Source organism: Ziziphus jujuba, chromosome 12 (assembly GCF_031755915.1).
Source record: "Ziziphus jujuba cultivar Dongzao chromosome 12, ASM3175591v1".
Lineage (NCBI taxonomy): Eukaryota > Viridiplantae > Streptophyta > Magnoliopsida > Rosales > Rhamnaceae > Ziziphus > Ziziphus jujuba.
In genome coordinates, this window is record NC_083390.1 from 18,330,040 (window position 1) to 18,343,490 (window position 13,451).

General features: G+C 31.8%; 1 protein-coding gene across 8 annotated transcripts; it reads right to left on the reverse strand.

Annotated features, from left to right (window-relative positions):
* Nucleotides 1–1,867: 1,867 nt before the first annotated feature.
* LOC112493172 (zinc finger protein 4) lies at nt 1,868–13,041 on the reverse strand. Of its 8 annotated transcripts, XR_009635223.1 has the most exons (4): nt 12,281–13,041; nt 11,646–12,158; nt 11,474–11,545; nt 10,745–10,971 (listed from the first exon to the last, which is right to left on the reverse strand). XR_009635223.1 is itself a non-coding variant. In XM_048462934.2 (3 exons), the coding sequence occupies exon 3, from the start codon at nt 2,859–2,861 to the stop codon at nt 2,100–2,102; it is 762 nt and encodes a 253-aa protein (XP_048318891.1). In that variant the 5' UTR covers nt 2,862–2,958; nt 11,474–11,545; nt 11,646–11,802; the 3' UTR covers nt 1,868–2,099. The 8 variants fall into 8 exon arrangements, 7 of the variants coding, with proteins under 7 accessions (XP_048318891.1, XP_048318888.1, XP_048318885.1 ...); XM_048462934.2 differs by lacking the exons at nt 10,745–10,971; nt 12,281–13,041 and adding an exon at nt 1,868–2,958 and having other exon boundaries at nt 11,646–11,802; XM_048462931.2 differs by lacking the exons at nt 10,745–10,971; nt 11,474–11,545; nt 11,646–12,158; nt 12,281–13,041 and adding exons at nt 1,868–2,958; nt 4,609–4,813; nt 6,619–6,781.
* Nucleotides 13,042–13,451: the final 410 nt, after the last annotated feature.

Sequence of the window (13,451 nt, forward strand, 5' to 3'; positions counted from 1 at the left end):
AGTGTTTAAATTGACCAATTAATTAATAAACACTTTCGGAGATAAAAATTGATGTTTACTAGTCTTTGGAGCGAACAATATTTTGCTTTGTAGCTTTTTGATACGTAAACCTTCAAGATGGGTCAAGGGGATATATATATATATATATATATAAGGTACTCTTAATTGCCTCAAATAAATGACAAATTCAGACAAAACTAATGTTTAATTAGAAATTTACAATAAGTTCAATTCACAGTGTTGATATTTTATGTTCTTAATTAATAAAACAATAATTAAGTAAATAAAGAATAACTTTAAAACAAATTCGACAAGCCAAAATTGAAGATCTTTAATCTCATTTCAAAATTGTATTAAAAAAATTAACAATATTTTCTTTTTGGCTTTTAGAGTTTTAAGAGCACAAGGAATCCCAAAATCAGGGAGACCTGTGGAGCCTCAAAGGGACATTGTGCTTTCCACTAGCCCATCCCAAAGTTGATATGAACTTTCATTTCTGTTTTTAACTTTTACCCTTTCTTTTTTCCCCATGCTGTAGAATTCCTTTGAGCCCAAAAGTTATTCTAAACAATGTTTGAATCTCAAAGTTTCACCTTCACAAAGGAAAACATAAAACGACGACAAAAAATCAAAGACAAAAAACTGCCACATTGTTAAATTGTTTTAAAAAGGAAGCCTAGCTAGGGGCTTTTGTTCTGTTCTCTTCACCAAATACATGAGAAAGAAGTTCCTAGCTAGTGAAAAAGAGAAGTGTAAAAAATAAATAAATAAATAAAAGGATGGTCTATCATCATGCCCATTTTGGGCTGCAATCATAGAAGGGCAGTGGATCAGCTTTACGATAGTGCATGAGATTCTCTTATCTTCCACCTTTATCAAAGTATTTGCATCGGGATATATTATATATATACGGAAATTCTATGGTGAGGATAGTCTACATGAGAACCGTAGTATTAGTGATAATTTTTCATAGTATTAACAATGATTTTTTAGAAAATCATCATCAATACTATAAAAAATCATCACCAATACTATGATCCACATTAAAACCATCCGCGTCATAGACGGACTGTATATATATATATATAACAAAAATATATATATTGTAATATATATATATATATATAGATATTTATTTATTTATTCGATAAGGAAAATGATTGCCTCACTTGAACCCAAAATTGGGTTTCAAAGCCATTTGTAAACACACATACCAGTTGCTATTGAGGCTGTACAACCTTGTATTTCTCTTAAAATTAATTTGTCACAGAAAAAATATTGTGTGGATTAATGGAAATGAAAATTAAAAAAACAAAAGAAGAGGCTTAGAATTTTAGTCATAAGAGGGTGAAGATGAAAAAGGCATGGCCACGAGGTATCAAAAATGATTGAAAGAAATGTGGGCAACTGGCAGATTCTTTGGGGGCAGAGAAAATCAGGGTTAGCTGGAAAGCCTTTTTACTTCGTCTTTTCAAGGTCTTTATTTATTTATTTATTTTTTTAATCATTGGAGGTATAAAGATTCAAATTCAAAATCATAATGTCAAATAATGGTTTTGTCATGGAATTTATTTGTTTGATGCATCGGGAAAAGCAAATGGTTCATTATATATATATATATATATATATATTTTTTGGTGACACCAAAAAAAAAAAAAAATTGTTAATGCTCAGAAACATTCGAAGAAGAAAAGTAGGTGCATAATGGGCCACCAATGGGCGTTATCCTGATACGTTCTAACTTGGGCCGGCCCACGCACTAAGTTTTAATTTTCTGGTTTTGGAACCAGCTGGCCAATGGAAAGAATAGATCTTTCAACTAGTCACAGGAAAGAAGAAAACATATCATAGAACTGCAAGTTCCAAATTGAAAGAGAGAGAGAGAGCTTGATAAATTATTCCAACACAAGCTTTACCAACCACCATTTTCATCCTCCTAAACTTCTTATACATAATCAGAAGCAAATTAACCCAAAACCCAGTAATTAGAATATGAAAGAGCTTACCGCCGATGCAAATTAAATATCTCAGCTGTACAAAGTTAACACTGTAACTGGCAGCATTTTCTAGAAGAAAAATATAATTTTGAATGAAAAATCTTACAGCTTTAATGTAAGATCAGGCGAAGACGACGAACTTGTATTCGTCGACGGCATCGTTGTTCCAGCATTCATATCTGAATTTTGAGCAAATTGAATTTCCAAACCGCCATTCATTCCCTCGCCCACCTGTCGAAAACTTCCAGGCCAAAACAGACCAACATCATCATCTTCCATGAACATTGGCAGTCCGAAATATCCTTGCTGAAACCTTGCAACACCTACTGTGTTATCTGGCGGCCTCTGATCAGACGGTGTGATTCTTTCATGTACAGCAGCATGAGCTTCAATCCCAAGGGAACGAAATGCAGAGCCATGAAGTGGTAGAGATGCCAAGCTTGTATACCTATCAGAGAAAATTCCCATCCGCATTGCACGCTTCGCCATTGTTCTTTCCCTCTTGTGAGCATTTTGATGACCACCAAGTGCCTGTGAGCTGTAGAACTTGCGCCGGCAGTAATTGCATGAGAAAACTCTTGGAGCTGTAGGCATTGAATTGTGGGTGGCAACTTCATTACTAGTTGAAACCCTGGCTTTCAGTTCTTCATCGATGCTGCTGGAGCTGAACTGTAGCGTCAAGTCAAGGGAAACCCGACCCGAATCTTGTTGCAGTTTATTGAGATTTGTGAGACACGAAGAAGTGGTGGTGCTGTCCTTCGATGATGGATCAGGGGATGCGTCTTGCAAAGCTATGTTGGAGGCCACTTGGCTGCTGACTTCTGAATCATTCTCTGCTTCCAAGTTGAAGTCTGGTCTTATCATGTTTGTATGGGACACAGAATTCAAAAAACTTGTTTCCTTCTATGTGAATAACCAAAAAATGAAGAACTCCCAAATAGTTATTAAGCTTCCAATTCACCTGCAGGAATCATTCATGATTTCCCATGTCAAAACGATGAAAGAGATTGAAGTGAAAAAAAAGTTAAATAGAAATTACACCAATTTATACTGAATGCTTTCCGACTTCAAATGCTTCAAGAGAATGTGAAAAAAAGTTAGCCATTTTATGTAATCTAATTAATTAGGATCCATGAATTGACTATTTTATGTAATCTAATTAATTAGGATCCATGAATTGACTAATTTAAGCCCTCTAAAAATGGTGAAAATGCATAATTTGTCTAGTGAGAAATTTTCTTATAACAGGCAATGGTATTTATAGTGTCTACTGCCAAAAGCCAACCCCTGGATCTTCTGTTTTACACACTCATGGAGAATGGTCCTTCTACCTCATGTAGTATATAAAACAAACATGTATATGATACCAAAATTACATGAACACAAAAAAATTTGTGGCATTTATCTGGCGCAAGTGCGTGCATGTGTCGACATTCTCCATCAGGTGTTAAGGGAAACTACTAGCCAGGAAGATCTCCAAGAACAGTGAGATTTAACCATTCCACAACATAGGCTCCAATTTTTCTCATATTTGAAATTTCTACGGTGATCAAACTTTAGAAAACCAGTTTAACACCCCCCCCCCCCCCCAACAAAAAAAAAACCCCAAACCCCAAAAAATAGAAAATTAAAAATTAAAAAAATGCTTAAGTACCTCAAAAACTTACAGATAATGTTCTGAGGGACACAACTACAAACAACCAGATGCATTCAAACACATGGAAAGCTTCTGAAACTACTTGAAACAGAAAATTTTTCACCGGTGGCCAACTTTAGGAATTTATTTGAGCATTCATTATTCTTGGTTGAGTTTCATAAAACAAGCTGTTCCTTATAGACACCCAAGTCATAGTTTACATCCTATTAATGACCAAAATTAACCTCCCAGGACTTCAATCCTTCAACTGCTTAGCCCAAAAAAAAAAAAAAAAAACTGATATTGGTTATTAAATTAATGTAGTGTGATAGTAACTGGTAAGTTTGTGAAAGAAAGGTTAGTTTTGATGCTCCTAATGGGCTAGACTGTTGAGTACAGCATGAAGGGCAGCAATAAATGCTATATGCCGTGAACCATGTGATTTGTGCAAGTTTTCCTTAATTTCTCAAATTAAATTTTCCATGAAATGATTATTAAAGAACATACAAAAATTGAGATCTATCACTACATAATTGCAATTCTCGTATTTGTCTCAACAACATACATTAAAAGTAAAAGAACGAGAGCAGAAGCACTATAACTACCATGGAAGTAGATAAATGTTGGACTAAATAATACTGCCATCATGATAGATTGGTAATCAAAAAGAAGGAAAAATTCATTCAACAAAATATATAAAAATATGAAGAATCTTGCACCTTTAAGAAAAGAGAAATTAGGGGAAAAAAATGATGGAAAGTTGTATAACATTAACAAAGGGGATTATCAAAGAAATAAAACGATCTCTAGGAAGGGGATGAGAAGAAACATGTCTCACAGACAATCAAAATTTACCGTTCCAACACAGATACATCACTGGCATAAAATTAATGCAGAGAATACGTAATTACACTATGGAGATATATTTTCTCCAATGTGTTCTTCATAAAGGTGTAAGAAGCAATTAGACTTAACCTGCTAATGGGCAGCTGGTGAACTCTTCAGTTAACCTTTATATGTCATTAAGCTTAAGTAGCTCAAGGGCACTCTGTTTCATACTTAGCAATTATTTTTAAGTCTCTTCATGTTTAGGCCATCTTCTAAGAGCTCACATGTAGGCTCCATCTGTTGTTGAAACCAGATGAGAGATTGTGGGCCTAGGATACAAAGACATGATCTTCTGCCTCGCAAACAATGTTTATGTACCGGTTACTTCAAAAGGTTAAGCAATCAGTTAACATTGTAATTTATGTAAACTTATAAATTTCAAGCTCATGTGAAAGTTCATAATAACTAAAAATAAATGATGGTTTAATGCTTGTAAAGATACAACATCGATTTTCCACCTTTTAGTTTACAGCTCAATATGTTGTAACCTATGGGCTCATGACAATACAAAATGCACATAAAATGGCAAACAAATACTTGAGGATTATCATTTAGGAGAAGTATAGTACTTCCTTTTGCTTTAGCTTTTGCTATAAGCTTTGTAGTACAACAGGGCTGTAACTTCACAGCTCACTTGCAAAGTTGCAATGATTTGCCGGATATTACTAACAACTACTATTCCCCTAGAATACAATGATTATGTATTTATACATGGTTCTTGACGTATCATTTAGGAAGTATAGTTAAGGATTTTGAAAAGTTGCAAACAAATACTTGAGGATAACCATTTAGAAAGTACGGTACGTCCTTTTGCTTTAGTTATTGCTATAAGCAAGGAAATTTCAACCTCGTAAACAGGACTGTAACTTTACAGCTCCCTTGCAAAGTTGCAATGATCTACCGGATATTATTACAGCCTACCATTCTCCTGGAATACAAAGATTATGTATTTATACATATTTCTTTGGTTAAAAAGATTTTTAAAAAAAAAAAAATTATGTTTTTACATCTAAAAGTACTAGATCAGCATATCCAAACAAACACCCCATATGATATAAAACAAAATCAGCAAAACAAAGCTGGAATTAGAGATGTTTATCGATAATTCTTTTCCTCTGAGGATGAAGGAGGAGACATTGAGTGTGAATTTAGGAAAGAAAACCACTATCAAAATGGGATAATCCAATTGTAGCATAATCAGCCTCATCCATCAGAGAGAAAAAGAAAGATATCTCAAAAATTGCACAAAAGAGAAAACCCAAAAAATTTGAATTAAATATGCAGAAAATAGCCTGAAAAAATAGAACCAGAAAGAAATTCCTAAAACATCAACAACCACAAGAAGTCATCAACCGTGTAAAGCAAAACCAAACCCATAACAAGCCACTGACTAGCTGGAAAAAAGGACAAAAATTCCACAACCAAGCAAACCTAAGGAGCGTTCCAACAGTAGGTACAAGCCCAGAAACACCCATCCACTCTCCTCGGCCAAAAGATTAAAAAAGAAGGGGAAAAAGAAAGGAGCAATACGTATATAACCCCTAAGAGGCAGCAAATAAAAAATTCAAAAAAAAAAAAAAAAAAAGCAGAAAGAGAAAAATCAAAAAGTTATCTTTGAGAAACAAAAAGCTAGAGCTGAGGCTAGCAAAGAGTTCCATACATAGTATCTCGAAGTTGCAGACGATGCCTCAGTGATAATTCCACTTAGGAGAGTTTGAATGAGTACCAGAAGACTAAAAGTGTAAGCGGGCTCTTAAAAGTTTTTTATGCCAGAAATGGAGTGGGTAAGAGGAACTAAAAGAGAAATAAATGGAGATAAGATCAGGAAGAGAGGGAGAGTGAGAAAGCGGTGTATAATTATGGGCAAAGCAGTGGTAGGAGAGATGGGGATGGTGGTGGAAGTCAGAGAAGTCAGAGAGAGAGAGAGAGAGAGAGAGAGAGAAGAAAGAAGAAAGAAGTAGCTAACGCGAAGTAAAACACTTGAAAACTTTTATTTCTTTTATGGGTGTTGAATTTTGGGCTCATCCAGTCCCAAACAGCTACTCATCAATGAGAGAGAAGCATACAAAGAGACGGACAAAAGGAAAGAGTGCTTACTGTAAGTCCCACAGAAAGATACTCTCAATTCCAGTGTCTGTTTGCTCGCTGCCTCATTCTCACTCAAAATTTCAACTTTAAAAAGGAAATGGGCCAGATTCTTCCCCATAATTACCACCCTAAAAACCCACCTTTCTCCTTTTGTCAAATCAATGAGACTCCCCCATAACCCCCCCTCCCATCTTTCTTTCCCCACTTGAGCATTCCCACAAACATCATCCCTTCTCTTTCACATTGCCCATAACATTTGTTCTTCAATACCATTTCCGTACTTTTTTTTTTTTTTTCAATTTATATATACAATAAAATAAATAAAATTTCTTATTGAATTTCTTTTTCTTTATTGGTTCCAATTTCCAATATTAGGACAGGCATATTATTAAGTCATATCCACTTTTGGTGTTGCTACCAAGACAAAGGCTTAAGAAAAAGAAGAACCATTACTTACCTCAAAAGTGGACCAACCAGATGTTGAAAAACCACATCTTGAAACTGTGGAGCGTCCAAAATTCCATTCTTAAAAGATAAATTGAACCCTCTAAAATGCTTTCTTTGTGGGTTTGATAGCGACATTCCCATTTTCCACAAAAATGGAAACAAGAGTCACCCCCCATATCCACTATATTTCAATGGCAAAGCTCGTCCTTTTTGTTTTTTTCTTTTTTTTTTTAAAACAAGGTTTATATACATATTTACATTATATATATATATATAATTTTTCTTGATACTGGATGTAACACTTAGCATGTTATGTTAAAAAATATATATATATATATATGTAATTAATATATTTTTTTGGACAATATATTATATGATATTATTATTTTACCATACACATTCTTAGATTGAAAATTTACCGATAGCCGCAATTTCACAGAAAAACTATACGCACGTATGAGTTAAAAATGGCATCATATTTTTGCGATCTCCTTTGCTGCACGTCATCAAAATTCTTCCAATATCTTCGAACTGTAATTTGGTGATGTGGGTCAGATCAATTTAAACAATCTATATACTGTGCTAGTGTGTCACCTAGTATAATACATATATATATATATATATATGTACACACACACACACACTGTTTTGTTTTTATATCAACATGATGAAATGAATAAGATCTGCTGCCTCATGTGTTTTACTATTTCACAACTATTGAGTTCATTGCCAGATGAATAATCAAGAAGTACTAAAATGCACCACTATGATTGATTGATATTGTTCAGTACAACTTTTTATTTTTTTTTTTTTTTTTTGTTTTTCCGTGAGACACGTTAAACAATTTCTATTGCTCCACTTAATTTCAACCCTATGTATGCTACAGTTAAGAGTTCAACCCAAAAAAAAAAGCTACAATATAGTAATACGGTTTTGAAATATTTTATTATATTGATTCAAGTTTTAAATAACTTGGCCTTAATCAATCCACCAAAAATTATGACATGAACAGCATTGGGTCAGTGGATAATTTTTTTTATTTTTTATTTTTTTAATGTTTCCTTCTTCTTTATTTGTTATGATTTATTTTGTCAAAATCTCGATCGCTTGGAAGCTCCTAATATGTTGTTTTCCAACGACTTTCAATACTTATTTAAGTCAAAATATTATAAACTAAAGGTAAGCTCATAGAAAGTAGGTAACTTGTAACTCTAAAGGGTTGCTTCTCAAAAAACAAAAAAATAAAAATAAAAATAAAAATACTCAAGCAAAAGCAAAAAAGCATCCAATTTATGGAAGTTTCCTGAATCTTATGATATAAGTAACAATTACTGTGATACCACATTCTTAGTGAGAGCATTTTTCCTTGAAAAGCATCAAAATTTTCACCTTCTTATCCCTAATTATTTTTTTTGAATTCCTCTTCTTTTTTTTTTTTTTCTCCTTTTTATGTGTTTTGGGAAACATACAACTAGATGATATGCATGTAAAAAAACTTGGTTGAGTTAGAACAAAGAGAAAATGGGCTTGGATATTTTGATATTAGTAATCAAGTATAACCAAATAATTCAAATTGAGATAGAAGATTTATCAATTTGGTAGTTGAAAGATGTCAACATAATATAATATATATGTTTAAGAATATCTATTAATTTCATGTGTCCCAATTAAAGAGGAATCTGCAAATATATAATATCACAAATTGAACAATAAAAATGAAATAGTCACACTTCTATTAAATACAAAAAATATACCAACCGTTCCAAACCTTGGGGGCATCAAGAAAAAAATGAAAAAAAATACACACACATACACACATATATTTTCCTTGAATACTTACTAAAATGGTTATTAATCTGTCGTAGTTATTAAATACTTACTAAAATAGTTATTAAACTGTCATGGTACTACAAGAAAGAGTGAAGAAAAGTGGGTTGTCTATTAGTTGATGATATGGCCATGGCCATTACCAAGAGACCCGACAGCTTCATGATGTTCACATTTCATGCTGCCATTTCTATTACAAACATTTGTCCCCATTGACGCATACACCCTAACTCTACTCTTTAATAGCTTCAGCACTTTTATTTTTTCCTTCTCTTTTATTTATTTATTTTTTGATTGAATTAAAAAATAAGACTTTCAAGTTTCAAGTTTAAGTTACAACCTTTTTGCATAAATTAATAGAGTTTCCGGGAAAAAAAAAAAAGAAAAAAAGAAAAAAAAGAATAAGGATTGTTGCTAAATAATGAGGAGGGGGGGCGGCCAAAAAAAACAAGAAAAAAAGGGCCCACCACCAACATTTGTTGGTGACACTTGTGTCTTTTTTTAACTGTAGAGCAAAACCAACAATTGCATAAAACAAGAATTATGAATATAACAGAGAAAGAGGTGAGAAAAAGTAAATAAATAAATAAAAGCTGGTGATCCTTTTGTCTTTTTTTTTTTTTAATTTTTTTTTTGAGTTGATTGGAAAATAAAATGAGATATATTAGTTATATATGTCCATTTTTAATAATTATGTTATTAAAAAAATTATTATTTTATTGGTTCAAGCATTAATTAGTCTTACTCTTTACTGCCCCCAAAAAAATAAAAAATAAAAATTCTTACATTTTATATTGGGTTTTCTTCTGGAAGAAATATGTAAAAACATAGATATAGAATATAAATTTTATTGTTTTATTTTTTGGTTGTTTAGTAGTGGATAAAGTTGGCTTCTCCCAAAATCATTAAACAATAACAATTATTAGAAGGCCAACTATAATCCATAGTGGATATGTATGAATCTGAGTCACCATTCTTCCCCATGGAGATAATTATTGGGTCTGCAAATCTATTCAAATCCTTGGAAACTCTATTTTTGTTTTTGTGTTTGTTTTGTTCTTTTCAAATCATCCCAATTAGCTGCTATGAATTGCTTTTTTTTCTTTTCCCCAAAACTCTTTTTTGTTGATTGATGTGTGTGTTCTTTTGGCTGTATATAATTAGAAATTTTTCAATGGGAATTTTAGTTGATATGAGCAGTGCTTACTTTTTTAATCTCCTGAATTGACATTTTTTAATATTTCAGGTTAATTACATTTTCAATAATACTATGAGCGAATAGGTTGATAACAAATTTTGTTTACCGAATAATGATATGTAATATTTAAATAATTTATTTATTTATTTTTAAATTATAAAAATATCAATCAATAAAATATTAGTATATAATAATATATTATAATACCATATTATTTGATAAATATGTTTGTTAAATAATTTGGTGCTTATGCTACCACTATTATATTTTAGATTTTATATTCTGTCTTCAAGTTTAAAGTGAATATATTGTCCAAAATTAAATAAATAAATAAAGGAATCTTGCATTTTCAATTGAAAGCCTTTAATTTTGATTTTACTTGTAGTTGTAGTGTAAGTTTTGTTTTAGTTATATATATATATATATATGTATATTATCTTGTTTTATGTTGATATACACTTAGACAATCCAAATGATAATGATCTACGGTAACAATTTTACTAGATTTGATCATATCTAAAACTAATTCTCCTTCATAATTTTTATTTTTATTTTTATTTTTTAAAAAACTATGCTTATATTCAAAGTTCGATCCTTTTATTTTTTATTTTTTCATAAAAAAAAACCATTTATCTTATTACAATATCCACAATGCCAGAAACATTCATTATAAATATTTATAAATTTGATCCAGCAATAAAATCCCATTTTGCATTAAGACGAAGGTTGGATAGGCCTATTTGCAATGGAATACAAATGATGGGGTCCAAATCTATAGGAATTGGGGGTTTTAATCCACTATTAATTTTTGTCCTAATCCTACCATATTTGTCTATCCAACATTTAAGCAACGTTTGATATCATAAAGGAAAAGTCTTTAAAGAACACTCCTGAGAAAAAAAAAAAAAAAAAAAAAGGGTCTACTTTAGCATATGGAATAACTATTCGTTGTAAATTAAAAATAATCATTTCTAAAAATAAAATATAAAAAAAAGGAACCTCTGACATTATTCCTCTGTTTAATTATGTTTGGATTAAAATCTAATTACTAGAATAAAAATATATTTTTTATTTTTTAATTCTTCTAATTTATTCTTTTGAAATTTTTTATATTTATGTTTTTATTCATTGTAATCTTATTTATGTATATGGAGGTGTTCTACTATCCGAACGTCTGAATTTCTAAACTTAAAGATAAAAAAATGTGTTAAAAAAATTGAACATATTATAGTCTGTTGGATTAAAGCAACGGCTCAGATGGTTTGGAAACAAAAAAAGGATTAAGTCAAGTTCCTGCTACTCCACTTGCAAAAGCAAAAAATAATAATAATAATAATAAATAAATAAATAAAAAAAAAAAAAAAAGAAGAAGAAGAAGAAGAAAGCACCTACCTGACAGACTAAAAGCGCCATGGATAGGGCTCGATCCAAGGGAGAGGAGTAAACAAGATTGAAACGAATGCCCTACAATTCAAGAACACGGCGAGGGCCTTAGTGTGTTTTTCTTTCCATGCACATTTCCCATTTCAGTTTAAGATTTTGTACTTATAAAAATAAATCTTACCGATTAAAAATTAAGGTTGAGTTAAGCATCCTTTTTCATTCATAGTGATACAACTTGAGTATGTCAAACTAGCTTATGGAGTCCATTTTCTCTCAACTTGTGTATGTCAAATTGGCTTATGGAGTCTATTTTGGGGAGGAGGAGGTGGTGGAGCTGGGCAGCATTATAAATTCTTTTTGTTTTGATCTTTAAGTTTTACCCCAAAAAAAAAAAAAAAAAAAAAATTGGCTGACACTTTTCTGGCAAAGCGTTGGCTTTTCTCTTAGAAAGCCGTCGCCTTTTCCTTTTACACAATAGCCAACGCTTTTTTTTGGATAAGTGTCGGTTTTTCTCTTTTTTGCGATGGCCTTTTTTCTTTTTCTTTTTTTCTTTTTTTTTTTTAATCCAATTTTAAACGCAAACCCCCTCCCCTTCTTATTTTGTTCATTGTCATATTTTCCTCCCAAATGCCATTCTTCCATTTCCTTACTTTCCCACCAGAAGCCACCGTTCTTCCCTTCCCTTCATTTCCTACTATTAAATATATAGTAGAAAAAGAATAGTCTTAGCTTTTCCCACACTTTCTCATCAACCAAACGAAAAATCAAACAACAAATAAAAAATAAAAATCCAAAACCAAAATATCAAAATGGCACCTGCTTTAAATTGCAAAAACCTTCATAGACCGAGGGCACAGATTCGAATGTCTTTACAAGAGAGAGCAAGGAAGACGTAATCTTTGATAAAAAAAAAAAAAAAAAAATCCAAAACAAATCCCATAAATAAATAGGAAACTCAATTCCAGTAATATACCAGAGAAAAAGAGAGAGAAATCTAAAAAAGAAAAAAATCAGTAATGGTGTCGAGCACATGGAGCGCAATGAGTTGGTCCCAGGCTTATCCATTTTGACAAGAGCCCACGTCAGCAACTCCCAGCTTTACAAATCCAACTTGACTCCCACCACTACCATAGTCTGGTTGCAACTGGTGAGGTGGTCATCGTGACCGGCACGTTCTAGTTCTCCTGCTGTACAGTCCTAGATCAACATCACTATAATGGAGCCGGAGCTGAAATCGAAATCTGAAACGACGTCGTCCTTTCATGGTTTAAGGCATTAGAAGACAAAGAGAAAAAGGGGGACAGAGAGAGAGAGAGAGAGAGAGAGAGAGGAGGAAGGTGATTTTCGTAGGGATCGTCAAGGAAAAAGAGCGAAGCCAAAGGAAAGGAAGGGAAAGAAAGGACGGTGGCTCACGATGAGAAAGTAATGGGAAAGTAAGGGAAGGACAAAACTACAATTGGAGAAAGAGCTTTTAATCTGGACCATCCATTTTAATCGAAAGGCTAACAAAACCCACATTAAAGGAACAAGTTTTTTATTCGGATACAATACAGTAAAGACGTCTTGACCTTAGCACTATTCTATGTTTATGTTTAATTAAATATGTGATTATTATTTTAAATTTAATTAATTTATATTATTTTTTATTTTATGTGATTTTTTAATTTTTTTTATCTATATATTTCAAATATATAGATAATCTATCAAATTTCAAAATAATAATAATAATAATAATTTTATAATTGATGTTTATCATAATTAAACCAACCAAACATAAATTTATGTAATTCTATGAAATAGCTCTAAACACTGAAATCTGAATAATACTAACACAACATTTACAAAACATAAGTATAAATACTTGAATAAAATAATGTTATTAAATGCACACAACTTAATTAAACTTCTCTTAAGATTAAGATTGTTTGAAAATAGTTTGAATTAAGCTAAAATTATACCTAACAATACTATAAAGAAATATGATAAA

Coding starts and splice junctions, on each gene's coding strand:
- LOC112493172 (XM_048462934.2), bottom strand. CDS start 2,861: ATGATAAGACCAGACTTCAACTTGGAAGCAGAGAATGATTCAGAAGTC.